The 27,601-nt window shown below is 50.0% G+C and overlaps 2 protein-coding genes and 1 pseudogene across 9 annotated transcripts in view; 2 read left to right on the plus strand and 1 right to left on the minus strand.

The window, feature by feature from the left end:
* Window positions 1-2,950, plus strand: part of MLLT1 (MLLT1 super elongation complex subunit) — a 72,526-nt gene extending 69,576 nt beyond the window's left edge. The window contains exon 12 of one of the 2 annotated variants that reach the window (XM_030936112.1): window positions 160-2,950. In XM_030936112.1, coding sequence (XP_030791972.1) covers window positions 160-288 — 129 coding nt within the window. In that variant the 3' untranslated portion in view covers window positions 289-2,950. The remainder of the gene's footprint in view (window positions 1-159) is intronic. The other variant, XM_030936113.1, reaches the window with a different exon arrangement.
* LOC104665376 lies at window positions 920-2,950 on the plus strand (annotated as a pseudogene). Its single transcript, XR_748401.2, has one exon. The product of XR_748401.2 is annotated as an uncharacterized LOC104665376 (transcript).
* Window positions 2,951-18,642: 15,692 nt separating this feature from the next.
* Window positions 18,643-27,601, minus strand: part of ACSBG2 (acyl-CoA synthetase bubblegum family member 2) — a 58,693-nt gene continuing 49,734 nt past the window's right edge. For 3 of the 6 annotated variants that reach the window (XM_010367182.2, XM_010367181.2, XM_010367180.2), the window contains exons 11-15: window positions 27,145-27,362; window positions 24,187-24,326; window positions 23,764-24,010; window positions 21,214-21,321; window positions 18,643-19,078 (exon numbers count right to left, since the gene is read on the minus strand). In XM_010367182.2, coding sequence (XP_010365484.2) covers window positions 19,050-19,078; window positions 21,214-21,321; window positions 23,764-24,010; window positions 24,187-24,326; window positions 27,145-27,362 — 742 coding nt within the window. In that variant the 3' untranslated portion in view covers window positions 18,643-19,049. The remainder of the gene's footprint in view (window positions 19,079-21,213; window positions 21,322-23,763; window positions 24,011-24,186; window positions 24,327-27,144; window positions 27,363-27,601) is intronic. The other 3 variants (XM_010367183.2, XM_030937153.1, XM_030937152.1) reach the window with 3 other exon arrangements.

The raw sequence follows: 27,601 nt of genomic DNA on the forward strand, positions 1-27,601 counted from the left end.
CCCCTGAGGGTCCTGCCTGGCTGAGGTCTGGGTGCCCGTGAGGAGTGTGGGCTGCAGGGGTCCCTAGTGCTGTCCCAGGAGCCCCATACCTCTCTTGGGGAACAGGGCAACCCCACCCTTGGCCTCCTGCCCCTAAAGCCACCTGCCACCACCTTACAGATTGTGAATCTGATCGAGGAGACCGGCCACTTCAACGTCACCAACACCACCTTCGACTTTGACCTCTTCTCCCTGGACGAGACCACCGTGCGCAAACTGCAGAGCTATCTGGAGGCCGTGGCCACATGACCCTGGGCCGCGTGCCGGGCCCCCACCACCAGGGTCCTGGGAGGCTGCAGCCGGGCCCCGCCTGCCCTCCTCTCCCGTCTCGCCTGCCCGCAGCACTGCCTTAGCGACAGCCCTGTCCTCGCCCGCACGGCCCGCTGCACTTTCCTCGGCGGCTCCCTGCCCACTCTCCCTGCTCCATCGCCAGGAGCCCTGGGGCCAGGCTGGGCCACACGCGAGTCACCCCTTGGGCTCCCCTCAGAGAGCGGCTGGTGTTGAAGGCAGCTCTGGGCAGAGACAGGGCCGGGGGCCCCTCGCCCAGCCTTGGGACCAGGCCCCACTCCTCGGCGGGCTGTGTGGCAGGGCGTGGCTGCCCCAGCCTTTCTGAGCAGCGGACCGACGGCTGGGGAGCGTCCTCCAGCCTCCTGAATGGTTCAGAACACACCCTCTGCCCACCCTGGGCCTCAGAAGGCCCTGCCTGTGTGTCTGCGTCGTCCTCCGTGTAGACCTAGTGCCGGCTCCTCCCCGGCTCACGCTGTGCTGGGGTCCGTGCTGTATAGTTATCTCTATTATATATGTGTGTGCACTGTCTGGTTAAGAGCAGTGTCCATGTGCGTTTCTGTGGCAGCAGTGCACGTGGGGTGGGTGGGGGGTGCGTACGGTGGGGCTTGTAGGTTAAGATGTCTCCGCGGTGTTGTTGTGGGGCTAGAGGCCGAGCCAGGGACGGCAGCTGGCCCTCTCCAGGCGCATGGAGGAATTCTCCCTTTGCCGTTCCAAGGATGCCGCCGCCTCCTGCCGGGGCTCCCGGGGCGCCAGCCAACACTACAAAGGGCAGTGAGTCCTCAGGGCGCCAGGGAGCCACCACTCCGCTCTCGGGCTCTACTCAGACTAGCGCCAACAGTCTCCGGGGACAGACTCGCATCGGCCGCCCTGGGGCTCGGCCTCCTCCCATAGGCTCCTCTTCCTCTCTTTTGTTCATCAAGTCTTCAAACTTTGAAAAAAAATATGAGCTTTTGCCAAATAAGACGGGATAGTTTATGGAGTTTTCTGAGGCGCATTGGACTCCGGTCAGCCCCTTGAGCGTGGGCTCGGCCGTCGGCAGGCCCGGTGGGTTGGCCGGGCTGGCCCTCCCAGGCTGCCTTTCTCTCTGGTCGTGGCCTGGCCCGCCCCGGCCTCCACCGCCACAATTCATGCTGGTGCCGTGCCTGCAGCCCCACTCCTGGTATGCCTGAGAGTCTCCAGGGGCCAAACCGGTCCTCCTTCCCGGCCCACTCTTCCAGGACCAGGACGCTCCCGTGGAGCCAGCCCACCTTGGCTGAGGGTCCCAGGGGCTGGAGGCCTGCCTGGTTAGCCTCCGTTTCCTGGACCTTGACTCGAGGCGCCTCCAGTCCTCCCAACCCCCTGACTTTCAAGTCCTTTCAAGTCCTTGTGCCCTGACCAAGTTATGAGGAAAAGAGGGCTGAGGGTCTGGAGGTGGACTCGCGCCCCCTGGAACCCACCTAGATGTCTCCTCCTCCCCAGCCTATGAGCTCAGACTTGGGGGGCTCCATCTGTCCCTCCCTGAGGTCCCTAATTTTGTCCCTGCTCTGATTCTGTCAGCAGACCTGAACACTCCTTGGTGGGGACCCCTGCCTCCAAGGCTGCCCCCAATGCCAGCTGTCCTGGGGAAACTGCCAGCTGTCTCGGGAAAGGGCCCGAGAACCTTCCGAGGAAGCCTCCAGGACTCCTCGCCACCTGCTCTGTTTCTCTTCCGGCCCCACTGCCTTCAGGTATCAGGAAGAGGGCAGGCCCCTGTGCCCCCTCTCCCCTTCCCAGGTCGGCCAACAATACACCGTGGGGCGCTTCCTTTCTTCTCTGGAAACTAAGACATTGGACTGAAGGAACTGGCCTGAGGGGGGCTTACTGGGGGCCTGTGCTGCTGGGTGCTCTATGGACAGAGGCCGCTGGGGGTCACGGACAGGAATCTCAGCCCAGGATGCTGGCCTTTCTCCTTCACGAGAGTCCCCCCCAGGATCCACACAGCGACTCGAGCAGCCTTCCGCTCAGCCAGAGGAGGGCCGGGCTCCCCGCCTGCTCTCGGTGGTGGCGTCTGGCCCTTCCTGCGGTTTCCAAGGCCTCCGGAAGCACCAACCCAGTTCTCAGTTACCTCCTCTGGCCGGAAGGCCTCACGTCGTCCTCCAGAGCTGCTCTGGGCCCAGGGCTGGCTCCGTGACCACCCGATGGACGTGCCGGGCAGCATGGGCTCCAAAAGCAGCATCCCCAGCTGCTCTCCCACCCCACCCCAGCTGCCCGGCGGCTGGGCCCACGAGGGCTCTGGGGACACTTCCATAGGAAGGGGCCCGGCACTTTGTGATTGCCACGTGTTTCGTGTTAAGCCGCCTGCCCCCAGTGCAGATCTCTGTGTTTTGCTCTCTCCTGAACAAAAATGTAAACCGACGCCGGAAAGCAAATGGTATCGAATACCTTTCTTGCCCATAAGGGTTTTTACAAAGAATGTGTCTCACTAGGAACTAGGACACTCATCGGCCCGAAACCAACTCCTGGATAAAAGGAATAAGAAGAATCGTGTTTGTAACGAGTTACAGGATTGTTTCTTTCCTGGATTTTAAACTTTTGTTAAATTGTGAAATTATGGAGGAGTTTTATAGAAAAAAAAAAGTGAAATAAAGTCAGATGGGAAAGCAGACCCATGCATCTGCCTTGTTCCTCGTGTCGAGTCAGTAGTCAGGCGTGCGAGGTAGCCTGGGGCCCCCTGCCCCGACTGCCTGTCCCAGTGCTCCCAGATCAGTGACCAAGAAGGGGAAGGAGGGTTGGGACCAAGCCTGGTGGGGGCGGGGAGTGTGAACAAGGCTGGAGACGACGCCACCAGCAATTCAAGAGGGCAGAGAATTTGGCTTGCATCCTGCTTCAGATGCTCTCTACTTGGAAGCAGGCAGCAAGGTTTGGGTTGAGAAGAAAACTTGGTTTCATAAGGTGTATGGGTGAATGGACAGATGGTTTGATGGATGAGTGGATGATTGGTTGGGTGGACCATAGATGAACAGATGGGTGAGTGGGTGGAAGAAAGGATGGAAGGATGGATGGATTGATGGGTGGATGAAAGGAAGGAAGGAAGGAGAAAAGAAAGGAAGGAAAGAAGGAGAGAGGAAAGGAAGGAGAAAAGAAAGGAAGGAAAGAAGGAGAGAGGAAAGGAAGGAGGGAAGGAAGGAAGGAGGGAGGGAAGGAAGGAAGGGCAGATGGGTGGATGGATGGAAGGATGAATGGATGGATGGATCAATGGGTGGATGGAAGGAAAGAAGGATGGATACATGGATGGATGGATGGATGGATGGATGGATGGATGAAAGAAAAATGTAGGCAAAAACATTTTTTCCCAGGAGCCAGCATGCCATCTCCCAGTTTCCCTATGGTGGGTTTTTCTCTGGCCTCAGTGTGGCAGAGCTCAGTGAACCTCCAGGAGACGAAGCTGTCACTGGCCCCATCTGAGCAGATCTGTCCTCTGTGCTCCAGCTCCAGCTCCACCCAGAGGAGCAGGAGTTCCATTCCTGAGCGGCCCACATTGCAGGGTCACTGCGGCAGCCACTGACTGAGATCACCTTTGTTAGCAGGCAGCAGCTGGGGACTCAGCTGGGCTCAGCTTAGCACTGGTGACTCTGGAGCATGTCTTCTCCCTTCTACTCTGGAACCAAAAAATCCATTCCCAGCATCAGAGTGTGGCTTTCCGTGCCCTGTGCCTTTCCAGAGAAAGGTTCTTTTGAGCCTTCGGGGTATGGTTTCGGGTCTGAGCTCCTAAAGTAGGAATATGGAGTGAAAGAGGATCTACAGTGGTTTCTTCAGGGTTCCCAGACGCTCCAAGATGTAGTGGAAGGACTATGGATGTGTAAAAATGTGGTAGGGCTTTCTGGCCAGGCACGGTGGCTCATACCTATAATCCCAGCACTTTGGGAGGCCGAGGTGGGCAGATCACCTGAGGTCAGGAGATCGAGACCAGCCTGACCAACATGGAAAAACCCCGTCTCTACTAAAAATACAAAATTACTGGGCATGGTGGCGCATGCCTGTAATCCCAGCTACTCAGGAGGCTGAGGTAGGAGAATCGCTTGAACCCGGGAGGTGGAGGTTGCGTTGAGCCCAGATTGCGCCATTGCACTCCAGCCTGGCAAGAAGAGCGAAACTCCGTCTCAAAAAAAAAGTCTGGTAGTGGTAGTTTCCCTTTATAATTCTGCTTCAGAATTTCCCCAGATATTCTTGCATGCTTTTTTCTTCATATAAATGAATCAGCTTATGTTTCAGAATATTTTTATCTGTTGTTCTGAAGTTTTACTTTTAATTTTAATTTGTTTTTGTTTTAGATGGAGTCTCGCTCTGTCACCCAGGCTGGAGTGTAGTGGCACAATCTTGGCTCACTACAACCTCTGCCTTCTGGATTCAAGCAATTCTGCCACCTCAGCCTCCCGACTAGCTGGGATTACAGGCACCCACCATCATGCCTGACTAATTTTTGTATTTTTTTAGAGAGGGGGTTTCACCATGTTGGCCAGGCTGGTCTTAAACTCCTGACCTCAGGTGATCTGCCTGCTTTGGCCTCCCAAAGTGCTGGGATTACAGGCATGAGCCACCGTGCCCCACCTGTTTGTTTTGTTTTCTGAGGCCGGGTCTCACTCTGTCACCCAGGCTGGAGTAGGGTGGCGCTATCACGGCCCACTGGAGCCTCGCCCTCCCGGGCTCAAGGAATCCTCCCACTTCGGCTTCCTGAATAGCCGGGGCCACAAGCACGTGCCATCAGGCCCAGCTAATTTTTTTTTTTAATTTTTGTAAAGACAAGGTCTCGCTATGTTGCCCAGGCTGGTGTTGAACTTCTGGGCTCAAGAGATCCTCCCACCTTGGCCTCCCAAGGTGCTGGGATGACAGGAGTAAGCCACTGCGCCTGGCCTTACTTTTTTTTTAAATGTCTCCTTGTTGGCACTTGGTGAGTTCCTGGAGAATTCTCAGCAATTTTTTTTCTTTTTCTTCTTCTTCTTTTTTGACGTGGAGTTTTACTCTTGTTGCCCAGGCTGGAGTGCAGTCGTGCGGTCTCGGCTCACTGCCTCCTCCGCCTCCCGGATTCCAGTGATTCTCTTGCCTCAGCCTTCCAAGTAGCTGGGATTACAGGTGCCCGCCACCATGCCCGGCTATTTTTGTATTTTTGGTAGAGACAGGGTTTCACCATGTTGGCCAGGCTGGTCTCGAACTCCTGACCTCAGGTGATCCGCCGGCCTCAGCCTCAGGTCTGTAACCAAGCCTCATTATGTGTATGTTACGGGTTTGTGCTGTCCCACGGTCCCTTTCCATTTGTTCATTTCGTTGTGTTTTTGTCTTGTTTTTTTTCTTCTCAATTTTCTTTCTTTTTTTTTTTTTTAAATAGAGACAGGGTCTTGCTAAGTTTCTCAGGCTGGCCTTGAGCGCCTGGGTTCAGGCAGTCCTCCCACCTCAGCCTCCTTAAGTGCTAGGACTATAGGCATGAACCACTGTGCCTGGCCTCTTTTTTTCTCTAAGATTTTCGGCGAGGGATGTTTCTATTGACCTGGCTTCAGGCTCACTGATGATTTCCTCGGCCGTCTTCAGTCCCCTGCCGAGCCCATTGGAAGCATGCTTTCTTTATGTCAGTGTTTTTCATGACCAACATTTCCTTTTGATTTCTTAGAGTTTCCATCTCTCTGCTTACGAGAACCCCCCTGTTGTAGGTTCTGTCTGCTTTTTCCATTAGAGCTCTTAGCATATTAATTATTATTTAAAATTGATAGCCGGGTGCGGTGGCTCATGTCTGTAATCCCAGCATTTTGGGAGGCCGGGGCGGATGGATCTCTTGAGGCCAGGAATTTGAGACCAGCCTGGACAATATGGTGACACCCTGTCTCTACTAAAAAGGCAAAAAAATTAGCCGGGAGTGGTGGCACATTCCTGTAATCCCAGCTACTCGCTGCTGGGTGAGTGCAAGGTTCCTGGGAGTCCCCAGCACCTGACACAACATACCCTGTTGGGAGGTGGAATTCAGGGACAGTCCAGGCTTGGACCTTGCTCTCAAGAGGTTCCCCAGTGTCCTGGATGGGTAGAGAGAGGGCTCAGTACTGGAGAGCCTTGAGAAGTGGGGAGGGCTTTCTAGGAGAAGGGGATATGAGAGTGGGGTTTCATGGGATGTATATGAGTTCACTAGGTGGAGAATGTCTGGAAGGGTGAGCTGGGCATGCACAGGACTGAGCCATTGAAAAATCCCACTAAGCATAGACTTAAGTGGGAGCCCTTGTCAGTTCCCTGTCCTGAGGACTCTCCCTCGGGACCCCAGAGAAGGTGGGCTGGTGGGTTCCTGCCCCCAAAACGCTCCGGGGAGAGGCCATGTGCCCTTTACCCTGCCATGATGGCACCAATGCGGGTGATGACCCACTCTTCTGAGTTGAGCCCCATGATCCCCAGGCTGTGGAAGCGCTCCAGGCCCAGCTAGGGGAGGAGGTCCCTGTGAGGCCCGAGGAGGCTCAGCTATCGCCTCCCACCTGCCCGGGAGCCTCAGGCTGAGAACCTTTGGCTCCCTTTTCTCTGTTGCCTGTTTCTTCTTTCTTCTTCTTCTTCTTTTTTTTTTTTTTTTCTGAAACAACATCTTGCTCTCTTGCCCAGGCTGGAATGCAATAGCGCAATCACGGCTCACTGCAGCCTCGACCTCCCCCAGCCCCAGCGATCCTCCCGCCTCAGTTCCCTAAGTAGCTGGTACTACAGGTGTACACCACCACGCCTGGGTAATCTTTTAATTTTTAATTTTTTTGTAGAGATGGGATCTCACTATGTCACCCAGGCTGGTCTTGTACTCCTGGGTTCAGGTGATCCACTCGCCTTGGCCTCCCAAAGCACTGGGATTACAACCACCTCGCTTGTCCTGTTTTTTCGTTTTTTTTGTTTTGTTTGTTGTTGTTTTCTCTGATAAAATAACGCATCCCCCCCATGACAAGCAACCACACATTCATCTAGAACTGGGGCTCTCAGCCAGGGGGTGATTCTGTTCCTCAGGGGACATTTGGCAATACTTGGAGACATTAGGGGTTGTCATAGCTCAGGGAATGAAACGCCACTAGCTTTGATGGAGACTAGATAGTCACAGGACATTCTCCACCACAGAGGATGATCCGGCCCCTGAGGACAACGGCCCGGAGATTGAGAAATCCTGGAAAAAAGAACTGCCAACAAAATACCTTCCTGACATTTTTAAGCATGCATACTTCACAGAGCCAGGGCAATACTACATATACGTTATCACGACCTGCCTTTGTTCACAAAACCATTCATCTTGACTGTTTCCCCCAGTCTTTAAATAGTTCTCTGCAATATCAAATCTAACACTTCCATAATGTCATGTAGTGTAGAGATGTCATGAGTTAATCATCCCCCTTATTGGCTGATACGGAGGCTCTGGCTGCTGGGTTTTTTGTTGTTCTTTTTTTTAATGAGACAGGGTCTTGGCCAGGCGCGGTGGCTCACGCCTGTAATCCCAGCACTTTGGGACGGATCATGAGGTCAGGAGATTGAGACCATCCTGGCTAACACGGTGAAACCCCGTTTCTACAAAAACTACAAAAAATGAGCCGGGCGAGGTGGCGGGCGCCTGTAGTCCCAGCTACTGGGGAGGCTGAGGCAGCAGAATGGTGTGAACCCGGGAGGCGGAGCTTGCAGTGAGCTGAGGTCGCGCCACTGCACTCCAGCCTGGATGAAAGAGGGAGACTCCGTCTCAACAATAAATAAATAAAAGAGACGGGGTCTTGCTCTGTCACCCAGGGCTGGAGTGCAGTGGTGCCTTCATGGCTCACAGCAGCCTGACCTCCTTGGCTCAAGCGATCCTCCCACCTCAGCCTTCTGAGTAGCTGGGACTCCACATGCACCACTATGCCTGGCTAATTTTCATATTTTTTAGAGATGGTGGTCTCACTATGTTGTCCAGGCTGGTTTCACTTTTATTAGATAAAATGTTGAGGTGAACACCCTGGTAGCTCAAGCTCTGCCTGTGCACTGAGATTATCTGTGCTGACACAAGGGTCCAAAAAGATAATTTAAGATGGTGTGACTGTCTTATTTCCATTCACTCAGGTGAGTCCATCGGATCCAGGTGGGGCCCCTCCCTGCCACTCCAGACTCTTGGATACAACTGCCCACCCCTCATTTCCTCGTCTAACACACATCTCAAACCCAGCTAGGGGAGCCCAGCTAGGGGAGGGATATTACCCACAGCCCTCATCCCTAAACCTCCTCCCTCCACTCCAACCTTCCATAATCTCAGACAACAGCAGCTCCATCCTTCAAGTGGCACCGACCAGAAACTTTGGTCATTCTCAGTGGGTTCTGCTGAGACACCAAGAAATTCTGTGGTCTCTGCTTTCAGAATCTGAACGCTTCTCACCCTGTCCCCTGCTACACCTTGGTCCAAACTATCAGCATCTCAATCTCAGCTGGTCTCTTTCTACTCAGTCTGTCCTCCCCACAGCAGCCAGAGAGCACCTGAGTTCAGGATACATCCCTCCTCTGCTTCCATGGCTCCCAGTCCCCCTCCCCTCGGGTAAAAGCCACGTCCTCCCCAAGGCCCACCAGGCACTTCTCAACCTTCCCCACCCTCTCCCTCCCTCACTCTGCTCCAGCCACACGGGCCTCCTCCCTGTTCCTTCAACACAGCAGGCACTGTCCTGCCTCAGGGCCTTTGCACAAACTCCGCTTGACCTGGACACTGTCCCCTAGATCTTTCCTCTTCATTGAAGTCTTTGTTGAAATATCTCTTTCCCACAGTGAGGCTCTCCTTACCCATGTTTTTCTTTTCTTTTTTCCTTTTTTTTTTTTTTCTGAGACAGAGTCTCACTCTATTGCCCAGGATAGAGTGCAGTGGCATGATCTCAGCTCACTGCAACCTCTGGCTCCTAGGTTCAAGCGATTCTCCTGCCTCAGCCTCCCAAGTAGCTGGGATTACAGGTGTGCACCACCATACCCAGCTAATTCTGCATTTTTAGTAGAGACAGGGTTTCACCATATTGGCCAGGCTGGTCTCGAACTCCTGACCTCAAGTGATCTGCCCTCCTCAGCCTCCCAAAGTGCTGGGATTACAGGGGTGAGACACTGCACCTGGCTAGCCCCCATATTTTTAAATTCTGCCCCCACCTCAGCAGTTTTCTCCTTTACACGCTTTGGATTCCTCTGAATTACTGACCTCTGTCTACCTATTGCATAATTTAGTTGTTTATTACATTGACTGAACAAGTCACAGGAGGTCTCTTATCCCCTTTCCTAATCTGAGAAATGGGTATTCATTCATTCAACAAACGTCAGAGGGTTGGCGTGGGTACAACAACAAGGCAATCTGGCCTCTCGCCCTCAGGGAAATGACCAAATCAACAAACGACCATGGTAACTTGTAGCCATGATGGTGAAAACTGGGAAGAATTTTTTTTTTTTCTTTGAGACAGAGTCTTGCTTTGTCACCCAGGCTGGAGTGCAGTGGCATGATCTTGGCTCACTACAACCTCCACCTCCCAAGTAGCTGGGATTACAGGTATGCCACCATGCCTGGCTGATTTTTTTGTATGTTTAGTAGAGACAGGGTTTCACCATGTTACCCAGGTTGGTCTCAAACTCCGGACCTCAAGTGATCCGCCCATCTCAACCTCCCAGATGCTGGGATTACAGGCGTGAGCCACCGTGCCTGGCCCTGGGCAGACAACTTTTAAAGGGACTATCACAGAGAGGGAGAAGGGGGTAGGTTTGGGGAACCAGGGCAGCAAGGAAAGACCTCGCTGAGGACATGCCACTGGAGAAGAGACACAATAAAAACCATAAAAATGGCCGGGCACGGTGTCTCACGCCTGTAATCCCAGCACTTTGGGAGGCCAAGGTGGGCAAATCTTGAGATCAGGAGTTTGAGACCAGCCTGGCCCACATGGTGAAACCCCTGTCTCTGCTAAAAATACAAAAAATTAGCTGGATGTGGTGGCAGGCACCTGTAATCCCAGCTACTCGGGAGACTGAGGCAGGAGAATTGCTTGAACCCGGGAGGCGGAGGTTGCAGTGAGCCAAGATTGCACCACTGCATTCCAGCCCGGGCAACAGTGCGAGACTCTGTCTCAAAAACAAAAACGAAAAAGAACCATAAAAATAATAAACCGTGAATGCTGGTGCAATGCTTTGTGTGTGCCAGAGCTATTCGATGTGTGTAAACTCACTGAATCCACGCAGCAAAGCTGTGAGCTAGCTGCTGTTATATTTTATATATTTACATACAAAATGCTAATATAAAGGAACATATGTTAAATTTAACATAAAAGTATAGCACGCATAAAATGTATCCATAAATAGATGTTTTATATATTGTGCATTTATAACTATATTTTAAATGTATATATCTAATTGTACATATTTTTATGTTTATTTTTTTAATTTTTTAACTATTTTTACTTGATGATCCAGTTTATTACGGGTATTGGAATGACTTTTCTTCTTTTTTCTTCTTTTGAGACAGAGTCTCGCTCTGTTGTTGCCTAGGCGGGAGTGCAGCAGCACCATCTCGGCTCACTGCCTCTGCCTCCCGGGTTTGAATGATTCTCCTGCCTCCAGCCTCCCGAGTAGCTGGGATTACAGGCATGCACCACCATGCCTGGCTAATTTTTGTATTTTTAGTAGAGACAGGGCTTCACCATGTTGGCCAGGCTGGTCTCAAACTTCTGACCTCAAGTGATCCGCCTGCCTCGGGCTCCCAAAGTGTTGGGATTACAGGCGTGAGCCACCGCGCCTGGCCTTTATATATATATTTATATGTAAACTTCATATGGGGAAACAGAGGCATAAAGGCAAAGTAATTCGTGCAAGAAAAACGTAGCTAATGGCTGCTCTGGGATCCGAACTGGGCCCCCTAAGGCTGCAGCTTTTCATCTCTGGCTCCCAGGCAGCCTCAAGGAATCCATTCAAACAAACATGCGGGTCAGACAAGAGGCAGTTACGGGAGAGTAACACTGCGCAGGCGCAGGAGGGACGGAGTGGCGCGCAGGCGCAGGAGGCGGGGGGGTGGGGGAGGAAGGCCCTGCAGCGGCGCGCAGGCGCAGAAGCGGGTGGGCCGGAGTGGTGCGCAGGCGTACCAGAGGGCAGGCGCAGGAGGTGGGGAGGGGCGGGGGAAGAAAGGCCCTGGAGCGGTGCACTAGTGCAGGAGGTGAAATAAGTGGCGCGCAGGCGCAGGAGGGTGGGTGTAGAAGAGGCGCGCAGGCGCAGGAGGGGCGAGAGAGGCGCGCAGGCGCGGGCCGCCTGGCGGGACTTCGAAGAAAGACTTGGCGACGCCGGGACACTGCTCGTGGTACTCGATGTAGGTGAGCAGGTGGAAGCTGTCTCTGTAGCTGGAGCTAGGCGCGATGTTGTTGGCGTACTTGATGGCCGTGCTTGCGACCATGTCGTGCACGGTGAGGAGTGTCTCGTTGAACCTAGTTCTTGCTGAGCCGCAGTCGCGCCTCCTCGTCGCGCTCCATGGTCCAAGTAGCTCAGCCTGCGGACAGGCGAGCAGCGGCGTCCGGAGACCCCCAGTGGACCTAGAGAGAGGCGAGCAGGTGGGGTGTCAGGGGCAAAACCAGAGAGAGATGGGGGCACAGGCGGGGGCGTGGCACTGAGAGATGGCAGACAGAGGAGGCGTGAGGTTTGAAGTGGATTGCCAAGGGAGAGATGACCAGCGAGGCACAGAAGGGGATGCAGGGACAGGTGGACAGTAAGACGCACTGACCCAGAGAGAGGGGTTCAGCCGGAAACCCACCAGCAAGCAGACAGGTCAGCTGCAGGCCCACACTGTCCCTGCCGGGCGCCGTCTCCTCCCCAGGGACCAGACCCTTCTGACAACTAACCACCTGCACCCCCCAAGCCCCCATACACCCAGCCTGGCACCCTGTGGCCGTGCTCTCCATGCCCCTATCCCATCAGGCGACTTCTGAAGAGACAGATTGAACCCTAAAGGATCCCGACACTGGCTGAACTGCCCTTGGCCAGCCCTGAAGCGCAAGATCCCCCACTCTCAAACTGGCTTCTTTGGGAACCCCACTACCCTCACCCAGGAGCCAAGGAGCCCCAACTTCTGTTTTTCTTTCTTGGGTGTTATGCCTTTCTGTCATGGACTCTGAATGTGTCCGAGGACATGGTCTCCAAAGTGTCTTTGTTTTCCTTCTTATTGTGTGGGGGCATCTAGTTTGCTGGGCTTGGGCAGACAGATCTTCAAACGAAATTACAGCAGGCAGCGGGGGTGGGAGTGTCCAGCAGGGAGGCACAGGATTCCCACCGAGTCATGGGGGTGACCAGGGAAGGCTTCTCTGAACAGTGGGTAGACACTGACCAGGCAAAGGAAGGAGGGAGAAGCATCTTAAAAGAGGTAACAAGCGGCGGGGCCCGGGGCTCACGCCTGTAATCCCAGCACTTTGGGAGGCCAAGGCGGGCGGATCACAAGGTCAGGAGTTTGAGGCCAGTTTGTCCAATATGGTGAAACCCCGTCTCTACTAAAAAATACAAAAATTAGCTGGGCGTGGTGGTGCACGCCTGCAGTCCCAGCTACTCAGGATGCTGAGGCAGGAGAATTTCTTGAAGCCAGGAGATGGAGGTTGCAGTGAGCCGAGATTGCACTACTGTACTCCAGCCTGGGTGACATCATAAGACTCCATCTCATTTAAAAAAAAAAAAAGAGAGGTAACAGGCTGGGTGCAGTGGCTCATGCCTGTAATCCCAGCACTTTGGGAGGCCAAGGTGGGTGGATCACTTGAGGCCTGGCCAACATGATGAAACCCCATCTCTACAAAAATACAAAAATTAGCCAGGCATGGTGTCGGGCACCTGTAATCCCAGCTACTCGGGAGGCTGAGGCAGGGGAATCATTTGAGCCTGGGGGGTGGAGGTTGCAGTGAACTGAGATCGCATCTCTGCACTCCAGCCTGGGGAACAGAGGGAGACTCTGTTTCCAAAAAAAAAAAAAGTTGGAAAAAAAAGAGGGAAAAACGTGATGAAGGCGGTTGAGGGCTGTTGTGAAGAGGAGCATAGAAGGAAATGAATCTACCACACCCATTCCCCACCTGGTGTGCAGCCTAGTTCATCCCTGGGAGGAGCTGACATATGTGGGCTTCCAGTCCCTCCCTCGCGTCCGCAACATATTTTCATGCCCCTCTGTCATTGGGAAGGCAGTGCCCACTCTAGGCTCTACCTTTTTTTTTTTTTTTTTTTGAGATAGAATCTCGCCCTGTCATCCAGGCTGGAGTGCAGTGGCGCAATCTTGGCTCACTGCAAGCTCTGCCTCCCGGGTTCACACCATTCTCCTGCCTCAGCCTCCCAAGTAGCTGGGACTACAGGCCCCCGCCACCATGCCCGGCTAATTTTTTGTGTTTTTAGTAGAGACAGGGTTTCACCGTGTTAGCCAGGATGGTCTCAACCTCCTGACCTCGTGAACCACCCGCCTCGGCCTCCCAAAGTGCTGGGATTACAGGCGTGAGCCACTATATGCCCGCCTCTGGACTCTACCTTTTTATCATCTTGGTCACTCCCCCTGTTCTAGCCACGGGGGGGCAATGGTCTCTAGACCAGACATCCAGAATGTTCCTGTCCATGGCCAGCCTGGTGACATCACTGTGGATCCCGTGGCCCAGAGCCACGATGGAGACATGGCCCATTGCCTCTTTGTAGAGACCAGTTTTAGAGGGCAGGGAGGGTCTACCCAAGAAGGCCCTTCACTGCTCTGACAGGCCAGTGGTCTGCAAGGTGACAGTCCCCAGGGAGGAGCCAGGGGCATGTCTGGCAGCGGGAGGGACTCCAGAGTCCTGCTCTACTTGGTTGGCTTTGAGTGAGACAGTTCACAAGGGAGCTGGAAGAAGAGTGGTGAGATGGAGGAGGTAAATAAGGTGCAGGCATCATGGAGGTCAAGGAATCAGAGCCCTGGGCTCCCAGAAGGCTGAGTTAGAGAAGGACTTTGAGTCACTGTGCCTGGGGGTTTATGAATTCATTTGCCCACCAAGTAGAATTGAAAGCAGGGGTGTGAAGAGGTATTTATACACCCATGGTTTCTTTTCTGGGCATTGAATGCGTTTCTGCCATGGACCCTGAACCATGCCATGGACCCATATACATAGCAGTATGATTCACAAGAGCCTAAAGGGGGAAGTAACCCAAGCGTCTATTGATGGATGAACGGATAAATTAAATTTATCCACGTATATATGTGTACACACACACGCGTGTACATACATGATGAAATACTACTCAGCCTGAAAAAAGAAATTTTAACACGTGCTAAACATGGATGAGACCAGGTGTGGTGGCTCACACCTGTAATCCCAACACTTTGAGGGGCCGATATGGGAGGATCAGTTGAGGCCAGGAGTTCAAGACAAACCTGGGCAACACAGGGAGACCCTGTCTCTATTTTTTAAAAATTGTTAAAAAATTGAAAAAACTTTTTTAAAGGATGACCCTTAAAGACATTATCCTCAGTTAAATAAGCCAGCCAGAAAATGGCAAATATTCTTACAATATCACTTTTTTTTTTTTTTTTTTTTTTTTGATATAGAGTCTCGCTCTGTCGCCTAGGCCAGAGTGCAGTGGCATGATCTCAGCTCACTGCAACCTCCGCCTCCTGGGTTCAAGTGATTCTTCTGCCTCAGCCTCCTGAGCAGCTGGGACTACAGGCGCACGCCACCACGTCCAGCTAATTTTTGTATTTTTAGTAGAGACGGGGTTTCACCATATTGGCCGGGCTGGTCTCGAACTCCTGACCTCGTGATCCACCCTCCTCGGCCTCCCAGAGTGCTGGGATTACAGGCGTGAACCACCGCGCCCAGCTGACAATTTTACTTTTAAGGTGCTTAAAGTAGTAAAATTCAAGAGACAGAAAGTAGAATGATAGCTTTCAGGGGAAGGGGAAATGGGGAATTGTTTGATGGATCTAAAGTTTCGGTTTGAAAAGATGCAACTTCTAGAAATGCGTTGTGTTGATGGTTGTACTACGATGTGAACGTGCTTAATGCCACTGAACTGTGTAATAACAAAGGGTTAAAATGACACATTTTATGTTACGTACATTTTACCACAGTTAAATTTTAAAAGCCTTCCTGATGATAGTAGATTCTTGTCATTTCTCAAAAAACATTGAGACAACTTTAAGAGAACAGTGAGACCAGGGTGAGAATCATTATAGAAAACACGGGAGGCCGAGACGGGCGGATCACGAGGTCAGGAGATCGAGACCATCCTGGCTAACACAGTGAAACCCCGTCTCTACTAAAAAATACAAAAAACTAGCCGGGCGAGGTGGCGGCGCCTGTAGTCCCAGCTACTCGGGAGGCTGAGGAAGGAGAATGGGGTAAACCCGGGAGGCAGAGCTTGCAGTGAGCTGAGATCCGGCCACTGCAGTCCAGCCTGGGAGACAGAGCGAGACTCCGTCTCAAAAAAAAAAAAAAAAAAAAAAAAAAAAACATACCTTCCTCTCCTGTATTTGAGCGTCCCTCACTTGACATAATCAACCATTTGTATTTCCTTGAGGAGGAATCAGTATTGAAAAGGAAGTGAAAAAATATTTGCAAAAGATATGCACATCTCTGTAAAAACCTTACACATTTTGAGAAATAGGTTCAGCAGTGAGGTGTCTAAATATAATATTAACATACAAAAATCAACAGCTTTTCCATATACCAACGTTAACTACCTAGAAAACCTAAAAGTGGGGAGATCACATGAACAGTAGAAACAAGCTATAAAACAGAATTATGTTGACCCAAAATTGTACAGTATAGTCATGGATAAAATCAGAAGGGTTTGGCTGAGTTCAGTGGCTCATACCTGTAACCCCAGTGCTTTAGGAGGCCAAGACAGGAGAGGATCCCTCGAGCCCAGGAATTTGAAGTTACAGTGAGCTGAAATCACACCAGTGCACTCCAGCCTGGGTGACAGAGCGAGGCCCTGGCTCTATTTTTAAAAAAACTCAAAAAGGTTTACTAACAGAAACACGAAAATGCAGAAAATGTGGCGTGAGATATACCTCAGAAAGGGTACTGTTTACAGTGTGACAGCTGAAACAAGAAGCCAGAGCATCGCCTTGTTCAACCTCAGATGGGAATGTACAGTCGGCCACTCAAATTTTTCACTCCTGTGTATGTCCTGGAATGACTTCTAAAGTGCCATAAATATTGATTTGGGGTTTACAAGCAAATTTTAGTGGTGAGGCGAATTTGCAAATACGGAATCGGCAAATAATGAGGACCCACTGTACTAACTTATTTATTTATTTATTTATTTTGAGATGGAGTCTCGCTCTATCGCCCAGGCTGGAGTGCAGTGGCCGGATCTCGGCTCACTGCAAAATCCGCCTCCCGGGTTCACGCCATTCTCCTGCCTCAGCCTCCTGAGTAGCTGGGACTACAGGCGCCCGCCACCTCGCCCGGCTAGTTTTTTGTATTTTTTAGTAGAGACGGGGTTTCACTGTGTTAGCCAGGATGGTCTCAATCTCCTGACCCCTTGGCCCGCCTTGGCCTCCCAAAGTGCTGGGATTACAGGTGTGAGTCGCCATGCCCAGCCTTTTTTTTTTTTTTTTTTTTCCTGATACGGAGTTTTGCTCTTGTTGCCCAGGCTGGAGTGCAATGGCAAATCTCAGCACACTGCAACCTCCATCTCCCGGGTTCAAGCGATTCTTCTGCCTCAGCCTCCCAAGTATCTGGGATTATAGGCATGTGTGTGCCTCAGCCCCCTGAGTAGCTGGGATGACAGGCACCTGCCACCACACCCGGCTAATTTTTGTATTTTTAGTAGAGATGGGGTTTCACCGTGTTGGCCAGGCTGGTCTCGATCTCCTGACCTCGTGATCCGCCCGTCTCGGCCTCCCAAAGTGCTGGGATTACAGGCTTGAGCCACCGCGCCCGGCCGAATACTAACTTATTAAAAAGTAAAAGCCCACCAAATAGTTGAGGAGGGCCATTGATGTGGTTTGGATATTTGTTCCTGCCCAAATCTCATGTTGCACTGTAATCCCCAGTGCTGGAGGTGGGGCCTGGTGGAGGTGTTTGGGTCACGGCGGGGGCCAGATCCCTCACGGCTTGGGGCTGTCTTCACGATAGTGCGTTCTGGAAAGATCTGGTCGTTTTAAAATGTGTGGCACTCCCTCTGGCTTGCTCCTGCTTTCGCCATGAGACACGCCTGCTCCCCTTTTGCCCTCTGCCATGATTGTGAGCTCCCTGAGGCTTCACCAGAAGCTGAACAGGCACCAGCGCCATACTTCCTGTAAAGCCTGTAGAACCATGAGCTAATGAATTAAGCCTCTTTTCTTTATAAATGACCCCATCTCAGGTATTTCTTTATAGCAGTGCAAGAATGGCCTAATACAGGTCGGGCGCGGTGGCTCAAGCCTGTAATCCCAGCACTTTGGGAGGCCGAGGCGGGCGGATCACGAGGTCAGGAGATCGAGACCATCCTGGCTAACACGGTGAAACCCCGTCTCTACTAAAAATACAAAAAATTAGCCGGGCGAGGTGGCGGCGCCTGTAGTCCCAGCTACTCGGGAGGCTGAGGCAGGAGAATGGCGGGAACCCGGGAGGCGGAGCTTGCAGTGAGCTGAGATCCGGCCCCTGCACTCCAGCCCGGGCGACAGAGCGAGACTCCGTCTCAAAAAAAAAAAAAAAAAAAAAAAAAAGAATGGCCTAATACAGCACTCAAAGTTGACATTAGCCTTATCTGCATTGCATTAATTTTTTTTTTTTTTTTTTGCAAGGAGAATGCCATTTTAAATTTCTGGTGTATTTCAAAAATGGAACTCAAAAGGGTCTCTGGCCTGCCTCTGATCAGTATCTAGAACCTTAAGAGACATAGGGGGTTTTGTTGCTCCCGATATACTGTTTCTCTCCAGCCTGGGAGATGTTCCCTCTCCCACTCTCCCTACTAATATTTCAGGGACACAGTGTGAATATGCCGTTTCAGCTCTGGTCTGCTTATAACGGACTGTTGGATGGGAGAGGAATAAACTGTCTTCTTTCAGTTGTTATTATTGAATTTTACTACAACAGCAAAACTCCTCCCTAATGATGGAATTAGTCAAGAGTCATACCTTGACTCTTGAGTTAACCAAGACTGACTGTGTTGATGATAACCATTAACTCATACCGAGGACTTTCTGGAGCCAGACACTGCATTCCCTGTACATCATCTCCATGAACTTCCGTGGCCACCCTCCGAGACGGGGATCTACTTTCCAGATTTAAAATCTCCGAGCCTCAGACAGTTGAAATCACAGCTGGTCACAATCTGAACCCAGAACCGATTTCAGAGGCCAAGCCCCTCCCCATCACACTAAATAAAGGACGAAGTATTTGTGTCAAGCCAAAAATCAAGACGTGGGGCCCTGAAGTGCTTTATTATCAGAACTTATTGGAAGGGTTTCCCAGTTGCTTCCAGGCAGGTGAGTTCATCTGGGGGCCCAGTTCTTCAAATCTGTGAAGGCTTTTTCTTTCTAATGTCTCTTTAAGTCCCCTGAGGAGAAAAAAAAAATCAAATGGGAACCCACAAGTTCAGATCTTTCTTCCAAATCAGGCAGCTCTTGGTAGACTTCCCAGTGAGGCTTCCCTGGGGTCATGACTTGAAGGTCCATAGAAAGATCTACGATGATTTTAGTGCTTTGAAACGTATGGCAGGTTCTTCTAGGGAGCACCTCTTCAACAGACGAGCAATCAAGAAACTGACTAATGAGGAATGTGACTCCTTAAAAACAGCAGGAAGAGCTTCTACCCAGAGCAGCATTTCACTTATTGCAATGAGGTCTTCCTGCTGAAGGCTGCAAAGTGGAGAAACACAAGTTAGCACTTGGGGATTCTTGTAGTATGTGCATTCAGTCTCCAAGATCCCACAGTCACCATATGATGAAAATATTCCCCAGTGAATTGATCCATTTATAAATTGGCCATCACCCAAAATCTCCCCACAATGAACTTTAGAGTGGCACTATCCAAAAGAAACATTACTGGAGCCACCTATGCAATTTAATAATATATAGCAGCCACTTTTTAAAAATTCTTATTTATTTATATTTTTTGAGACAGAGTCTCACTCTGTCTCCCAGGCTGGAGTGCAGTGACGCAATCTCAGCTCACTGCAAGCTCCGCCTCCCGGGTTCACGCCTTTCTCCTAGCAGCCACATTTTTAAAAAAGGAACTTGGCCAGGCACAATGGCTCACACCTGTAATCACAGCACTTTGTGATGCTGAAGCAGGAAGGTCGCTTGAGGCCTGGAGTTTGTGACCAACCTGGGCAACATAGACCTTATCCCCGCAAAAACATTTAAAACATTGGGTATGAATGCACCACTGCACTCCAGCCTGAGCAACAGAACAAGATCCTGTCTCTAAAAAGTAAATAAAAATTTAAAACTGGTAAAAGTACTTTTAATAATAAATATTTTATGTAACCCAGTATTCCAGAATATCATCTCAACATGTAATCAAAATTTTAAAATACTGATATTTTATTTTTATATATAAAAATGATATTTTATTTAATATATATATATATATATATATATATATATATATATATTTTTTTTTTTTTTTTTTTTTTTTTTTTTTTTGGTGCTAAGCTTTTGAAGCCCAGTATGTGTTTTATGTATTACAGCACATCTTGGTTTGGACAGGCTACATTGTGGCCAGTGGCTGCCATATTGGACAGCACTGGTGTAAGAGGGTCCATCTCTCACTCCCACATCAATGTCCAATGGTTTCTCATTCAACTGGAAAATGAAATTGGAAATCTCATGAAAGATGAAGAATTATGAATGTGGTACGTTGAACTGCTGGGCCCACCCACAAGACATCGACACATGAAGGTGCACAAGGGTTAAACCAGTTAACATTGAACAAAGGACAATGGGATGTGATGAGTCACAGGCTGAGTTGTACCCCTCCACAGTTCACATGTTGAAGTCCTAACCTTTAGTACCTCAGGATGTAACTTCTTTGGAAACAGGATCATTACAGAAGTTAAAATGAGGTCATTAGGGTGGGCCCTAATCTTATTAACCTGTCCTTATAAAAGGGAAATTTGAACACAGAGACAGCCACAGGGAAGATGATGTGAAGACACAGAAGACAGCCATCAGCAAGCCAAGGAGAGAGGTCTGGAATGGATCCTCCCCTCACAGCCCTCAGAAGGAACCAAGCCAACCAGCCTCTCAATCTCACACTTTTAGCCTGCAGATCTGTGAGACAATATATTTATGTTGTTTAAGCCCTCCAGTCTGTGGTACTTTGTTATGTAGCCCCAGCAAACTAAAACATGGGTTGGCTGGTGGCATTAGAACAATTTGCCCAGGAGAAGGTTACAGGCAGCCTATAGGACAATTGAAGATGCATTCTACTTTCTGCCTGCATTGTACATCTAGTGAAGAAAACAAACAAACAAACAAAACTATCAGTAATTCATGGTGTGATGGAGGCGCTCTCTGCACATGCCTTGGGGAGAGGAGAGGAGAAATGGTGGGTAGTGGAAGTTCAAGCCTCCATCCCTTATTAATCTGTGTAATGGGCCAACACACCTCATTCCTTGGATTCCTGGCAAGTAGAACTTTCTCCACTAAAGTTTCTGACAAAAGACCTTCTCCAAATAAGACCCAAAGAGACATTTGGGATTTATTGCCTCCTACTTTCTAGAAACAAACAGAAAAGGCAGGAAGCACAGCTCACAACATTGGTGGCCAGCTGAAGGAGTTTACATACCCTACCATGACCCTGGTAGAGTAGAGACAGCATGAGTTGAAGCCTGCTGCTCAGAACCCACTGCAACCGTGTGTGTGTGTGTGTCAGTGTGTCTGTGTCTGTGTGTTCTGCAATTCCAATCACAGATCTGCCTGCCACACAGTGGAGCCCTCTCTTGGACTCTGAATGCATAGCCCAGCAAAGCCAAGCAACTGAATCTCACCATCAGAATAGCTGACAGCAGCTCCATCAAAGCAGTCATGGTACATGTGATGAATTTGTTTTTTGTATTTCTGGGCTACAAAATGTCTCTTAAGTTTCATCATTGGACCTATTGAGAAAGGAGAAATCAATTGAGTTATGGAGATAAAAGAAAATTCCATACACCCATGCATGACCAGGCAACAGAGTCCCATGCCTCGGGCTAGGCTGGGTGGCTGGCTGTGCCATTGACTTTCAGGGTGTGTAACTTTTGCCATCTGTATGGGGATGATAAAACTTCCATGTGGTCCTTCAGCTGTGGTGAGGATTCTGTGAGGTGGAAGGTGAAGAGCATGCTGCATTCTGTGCCTGATGTGGACTGTGTACCCAGTGGAGGAGGGATATCATCATCTCAAACCATGCCCCTCTCCCCATTTTACAGGTGAGGAAACTGGGACATAGAGAGGACCAGTTCCTCTGAGGTCAGCCAGCAAGTACATGGCAGAATCGAGACTCAAACTGGGAGTTATCTGCTCCCTCAGCCCAGGACTTTCATTGAAAGCCTCTGAGTCACCAGGGGCATTGATGACCTCTCTGTGTGTCTCATGCAACCCTACAAGGACTGTGTTTTTCAACTTATAGTTGAGAAGACCACCAGCCTGGACAACATGGCAAAACACCAACTCTACAAAACAAAAAGAAAATAGTCACACATGGTGGCGCACACTTGTCCCAGCTACTCAGGAGGCTGAGGTGGGAGGATCGCTTGAGCCTGGGAGTTCAAGGCTGCAGCGGCAAGTCGTGATCATGCCATTGTACTCCAACCTGGGTAACGGAGCGAGACTCTGTCTCAAAACAAACAAAAAACAAGGCTCAGTGGGACAAGTCACTTCCCTGTGTAGAGGGGACAGGATTTCAACCCAGGTTGTTCAATGCCACATGCTTGCTCTGACTCTTCCATCCACACCATCAGATTACAGCCGAGCACTGACAGCAAACTCCCAAATGAAAGTACGTTGGTAGAATCCAGTATCCCCACTCTGGAGTGAGCCCTTCCCTCATGGGGGAAGAGAGGCAAAAATAAAACTCATACAGAGAATAATTTCATGTTCTGATGCTTTAGAGAAGACAAGGTGGTATAATGGGGGTGGCAGTGAGCTACAGGGTGAAATGTTAAGGACAGTGGCAAGCCACTTTAGCCAGCATGGTCAGGGAAGGCTGAAATCATCCCTAAAAACTTTATAATATTAATCAGAGAAGAAGGGAGGGGGAGAAACCAAAATCAGCCACACTTCTAACACACTCAACATTCATCATTAGGTCAGTTTGCTCTCTGACCCCTTCCTCATAGCTAGCTGTTTGCCTATTGCCCCAGAATCACAAAAAAAAAAAAAAAAAAAAAAAAAAAAAAAACCCAGTCACAAGATATAGTTCCCCTTAACTGCTCTATAGATAACATATTAAGCATTGTGAAAGGTTGAGTTTTCCATTTGAGATATCTTTTCAAGTCCTGCATACCAGTGAAACTACTGATGCCCACTGATCTGAAGGACCCCACAAGAGCTGACTTACCAAAGAATGCAGCTTCCACATCCAGATGATTTCATCCCCCTTACCCCAAACAATCAATGACTCTAATTTTCCAGACCTTCACCCCCAAGGATCCCCTTAAAACCCCAGCCCAGAATTCCTCAAAGAGAGATTTGAGGATTCCTTCCATCTCAGTTGGCTTCCCTGCAAGGGAATTTGATTTCCTTTTTTATTTCTATTTTTGTTGTTTGTTTTTTGTTTTTGAGACAGGGTCTCCATTGCCTAGGCTGGAGTGCAGTGGCATGATTGTGGCTCACTGCAGCCTTGACCTCCCCGGGCTCAAGCGATCCTCTCAGCCTCCTGAGTAGCTGGGCACATGCCACCATATCCAGCTAATTTTTGTATTTTTTGTAGAAATAGGATTTCACCATGTTGCCCAGGTTGGTCTCAAACTCCTGGGCTCAAGCAGTCTGCCCACCTCAGCCTCCCAAAGTGTTGGGATTACATGCGTGAGTCACTGTGCCTGGCCATAATTAAACTCTCTCTTTGCTGCATCCCCTGCTGTCTCAGTGTATTGGTATATTAGTGTGCAGTGGGCATACAAACCTGGTGGTCCTGTAACAAGGCTGCTCTGAGGAGGAAGAGGCCTGTAGGGTGAGACCTGGACAATGAGAAGGAGCCATCCAGGCAAGGAATTGAGGGGGAAGGGTATTGCCAGGGAGGCAGACTGGCAAGTGCAAAGGCCCTATAGTTGGACAAAGCCCAGAGAGCTGCAGGAACATCAAGAAAGCCCATAGAGTTGGTGCAGAGTGAATGAAAGGTCAGCAGGAGAGAGATTGTATAGAGCTATAGTAAGGAGTTTGGATTTTATTTCCAAGATGAGGAGCTGGGGACCACTTAGCTAGAGGTGGCAGCATCCCTCTCCTGGTCCCTGGCTGGTCTCACAGACCCTCTGACCTTCAGAAAAGGACCTGTCTCTTCAGAGCCCACACAGTCTCAGATGCTGACAAGGGACCAGCCTCCAAATGTCATGGCCACTCACCTAGCTCTCCACCATAGATGGAAAAGTCCTTCTCCAAGATAACCCACTTTTGAATCTTCTGTGCATTGTTCATGGCTTCCTGGTTCACGGCATTGATGCCTTGCTGGATGGCCTTGTAGACCAGGGGGTCTTGCTGCTTCACAATCTCAGTCACGGTGGATGCCTGGCTGCCCAGACCCCGGCAGAAGTTGATGGCCTCCAAGTTCAGCTTGTCCAGAGGTTCTCCGCTCATCTGATTCATCTCACACTGCCCCCGGACACCTCTGTCACCACACATACTCCTTGACCAGCACCCCTCCCCAGGCCCACAGACCAAGAAGTGGGTCTTGAACCCACAGATGCATCCTCTTGACCCTGGGGTGGGGCCAGGGAACGTAAGACCGGCTGCAGAGACTTCCCCCAATGGCAGCAAACCCATGTTACCTTCAGCGTCAGCAACATGCTCAGAAACTTCAGTTTATCTCCTACTAACATGGCGTTACTGATGATGGGGATCTTCTTCTTAACCAAGGTCTCAACGGGAATGGGGGGCACGTTTTCACCACCAACAGTGATAAGGATTTCTGGAACAGAGCTTGGCTTGGTACACATCCAGCCATGACAACGTGGAACCCCCAACCCCTTGGAGATCAGAAGGGCAGCTGCTGGCATGGCCAACACTCACCCAGAAAGCCCCAGAATCACAGGAGGACCTGGCCCTCTTCCCCCACCCACTTTTAATTCTCATCAAGTGTCCAAGTTGTGACTTCCACTTGGACAGCATCTTAATAATTCATTTCCTATCTCCTGGTCCACCATGCCCTGGTTTTAGGTTCTTCCAGTATGTCTTCCTTGAAAGATGGTGAAGGCTTTTTGGCCACACCTTGTCTGTCTGTTGCTTCCTATTCACTTAGTAACCACTTCAGAATGTAATGTAATTCCAGTCTTACCCCCAGGGACATGTGTAGTAACCCTAATTTTGGCAAACTCTGCAAGAATCTCCCTCAGTCTCTCAGCGTCTCCTCCTGCCCCAGACCCACTGGTCACTTGTTCTTTCATCCTGAGATGCTTCCCTCTTTCTGTCCCACCCACTCAAACTCATTCCCCCTTGTCCCAGAGACTCACAAAGTCAGCTTTACTGTGGTCATTAATAGCAGTAATAATACATATGACCATGAAATGGATGTAAGTGTGTAACGCCTTCTTGGGATAAGAGTGCTGAGTGAGAACTACGCTCCACTTTTTAATGTGGTTTGGGTGGGTTGGACTGCAGGGGTGAGCATGTGACCAGCTCTGACCAATCAGCATATTTCATCCCCTACAGTGAGACAGATCTTGACTGGAGGATCCAATGAGAGGCCTAAAATGCAGAAAACATTGAGAATGATACACTCTAGTCCCCTTGCGGGGTTAGAGGTCAGCCTAGACTGTTGGTAGCTTTCTTGCTACCAGATGGCAAAGTTTATTTAAGAATAGCCTTTGGGAGGCTGAAGTGGGCGGATCACGAGGTCAGGAGTTTGAGACCAGCCTGGCCAACATAGTGGAACCCCGTCGCTACTAAAAATACAAAAATTAGCTGGGTGTGGTGGCGTGCGCCTGTAATCCTAACTACTTGCGAGGCTGAGGCAGGAGAATCCCTTGAAGCCAGGAGACGGAGGTTGCAGTGAGCCGAGATCACACCACTGCACTCCAGGCTGGGCGACAGTGTGAGACTCCATCTCAAAAAAATAAATAAATAAAAATAACGGCCAGGCACAGTGGCTCACGCCTGTAATCCCAACACTGGGAGGCTGAGGTGGGTGGATCACCTGAGGTCAGGAGTTTGAGACCAGCCTGGCCAACATGGTGAAACCCCGTCTCTACTAAATATACAAAAATTAGCCAGGTTTGGTGGTGTGTGCCTGTAATCCCGGCTACTCGGGAGGCTGAGGCAGGAGAATCACTTGAACCTGGGAGGCAGAGGTTGCAGTGAGCCAAGATTGTGCCACCGCACTCCAGCCTGGATAACAAAAGTGAAACGCCATCTCAAAAAAACAAAGCAAAACAAAACAAAAACACTAGTGGCCAGGTGCAGTGACTCACACTTATAATCCTGCCACTTTGGGAGGCTGAGGTGGGCAGATCACTTGAGCCCACAAGTGCTAGACTAGCCTGGGCAACATGGTGAAACTGGGTCTCTGCAAAAAAAATAGCGGGGTGTGGTGGCATGCGCCTGTAATCCTAGTTACTCAGGAGGCTGAGGTGGGAGAGTCACCTGAGCCTGGGAAGTCGAGGCCACAGTGAGTCATAATTGGAGACTGCATTCCAGCCTGGCCAACAGAGTGAGACCCTCTCTCAAAAGTAAAATAGTAGCAGCACAGAGGAAAACTCAAGAAAAGAATTTTAAAATTTCTTATGACCTCATTTTGGCACCCAGATCCAGCCATACCTGAAGCCAGCTAACCTTTTGGCCAACTGACCTTTTCAGTTATGTTGAGTCAACAGTTTTGCTTTTTTTTTTTTTTTTTTTTTTTTTTTTTCCCTCAAACCTATTTAAAGCCATCTTAAATGGGTTTGGGTAAAAAAGCACTGAGTGTTCTCCATCAGGTTTTGCAAACTGTGGCCTATAGTGGCCAAATCCAGGCCACTATTCAATTTTGTATGACCAAAAGCTAAAAATGAATTTTACATTTTTAAGTTGTTGGAAGGCAAAAGAAGAATATTTTTGACACATAAAAATTATGACATTCATATTGGCAGCTGGCCACACCCATTTCTTTATGTGTTGTCAACAGCTGTTTTTATGCTACAAATCACCAAGTTGAGAAGCTGCAACAGAGACACATGTTTTGTCAACCCAAAAATATTTGCTAAAGGGCGCTCTTCAGGAAAAGTTGGCTTATCCTTGTTCTGTACTTTCTTTAATCCTTACAACTCTGTAGATTATTATCCTCTGAAAATGCAGAGGAAGAAAATGGCACTTTTTTACTCAAACCCATTTGAGCCAGCTTGAATGAGTTTGAGTTAAAAAAAGTAAAACTGTTGGCTCAATATAACTGAAAAGTTCAAAAGGTCCCTGGCTTCAGGTATGGCTGGATCAAGGTGCCAAAATGATGTCACAAGGAATTTCTTTATCCTTCTCTTACTGAGTTTTCCTCTGGGCTGGTGCTATTCTGAAACGGGCTTCAAGGCTTGTCTTTTGCAGGTCCATCCTCCTGAGGGTGGACCATGGGATGCCAAGTGACCAAGGGGTAACTGCTGGACAGGAGGATAGAGCTGGGTTGTACAGACTGAGGTGTTTCTGCACAGCTCCTCTTGGAAGATGAGGAACTGGGGGTGGTCTTTGTGCTGGTATGCTGGGCCCTTAAATGTCCAGGGTGGGCCTGCTTGAAGGAGATTCCCAAAGAACACAGCCCCTGGTACCTTTGATGCGGCCAGTGACATAGAGGAATCCCAGACTGTCCAGCTGGCCCAGATCCCCAGAGTGTAGCCAGCCTTCATCATCGATGGCCTCTGTAGTTTCAGTCTCACTTTCCAGGTAGCCCATGAAGATGTGCCTACCCCAGAGGCAGATCTCCCCAATACCATCCTTGTTCTGCTGGAACAGCATATTCTTGCACCCAGTCAAGATCTTGCCACAGCTGCCAGAGGACAGAAGCAGAGAAACTGAGGCTCATAGAGACAAAGTCAGCCACCCAGCTCTGCCTGTATCTTCAGCCTAGGCACCTCATACTCTGCTCAACTACAGCAGGCTGGATATGCACCCGAGTGCACAGAAGGAGGTGTTTGCTGCAGTGTTTAATCCAGCGTGTCAGATTCCCAAAGGCTTTGTGAACCTGGAAACCCAGCGGTGGCCGGGTGCGGTGGCTCATGCCTGTAA

This window comes from Rhinopithecus roxellana, chromosome 8 (genome assembly GCF_007565055.1).
Source record: "Rhinopithecus roxellana isolate Shanxi Qingling chromosome 8, ASM756505v1, whole genome shotgun sequence".
Lineage (NCBI taxonomy): Eukaryota > Metazoa > Chordata > Mammalia > Primates > Cercopithecidae > Rhinopithecus > Rhinopithecus roxellana.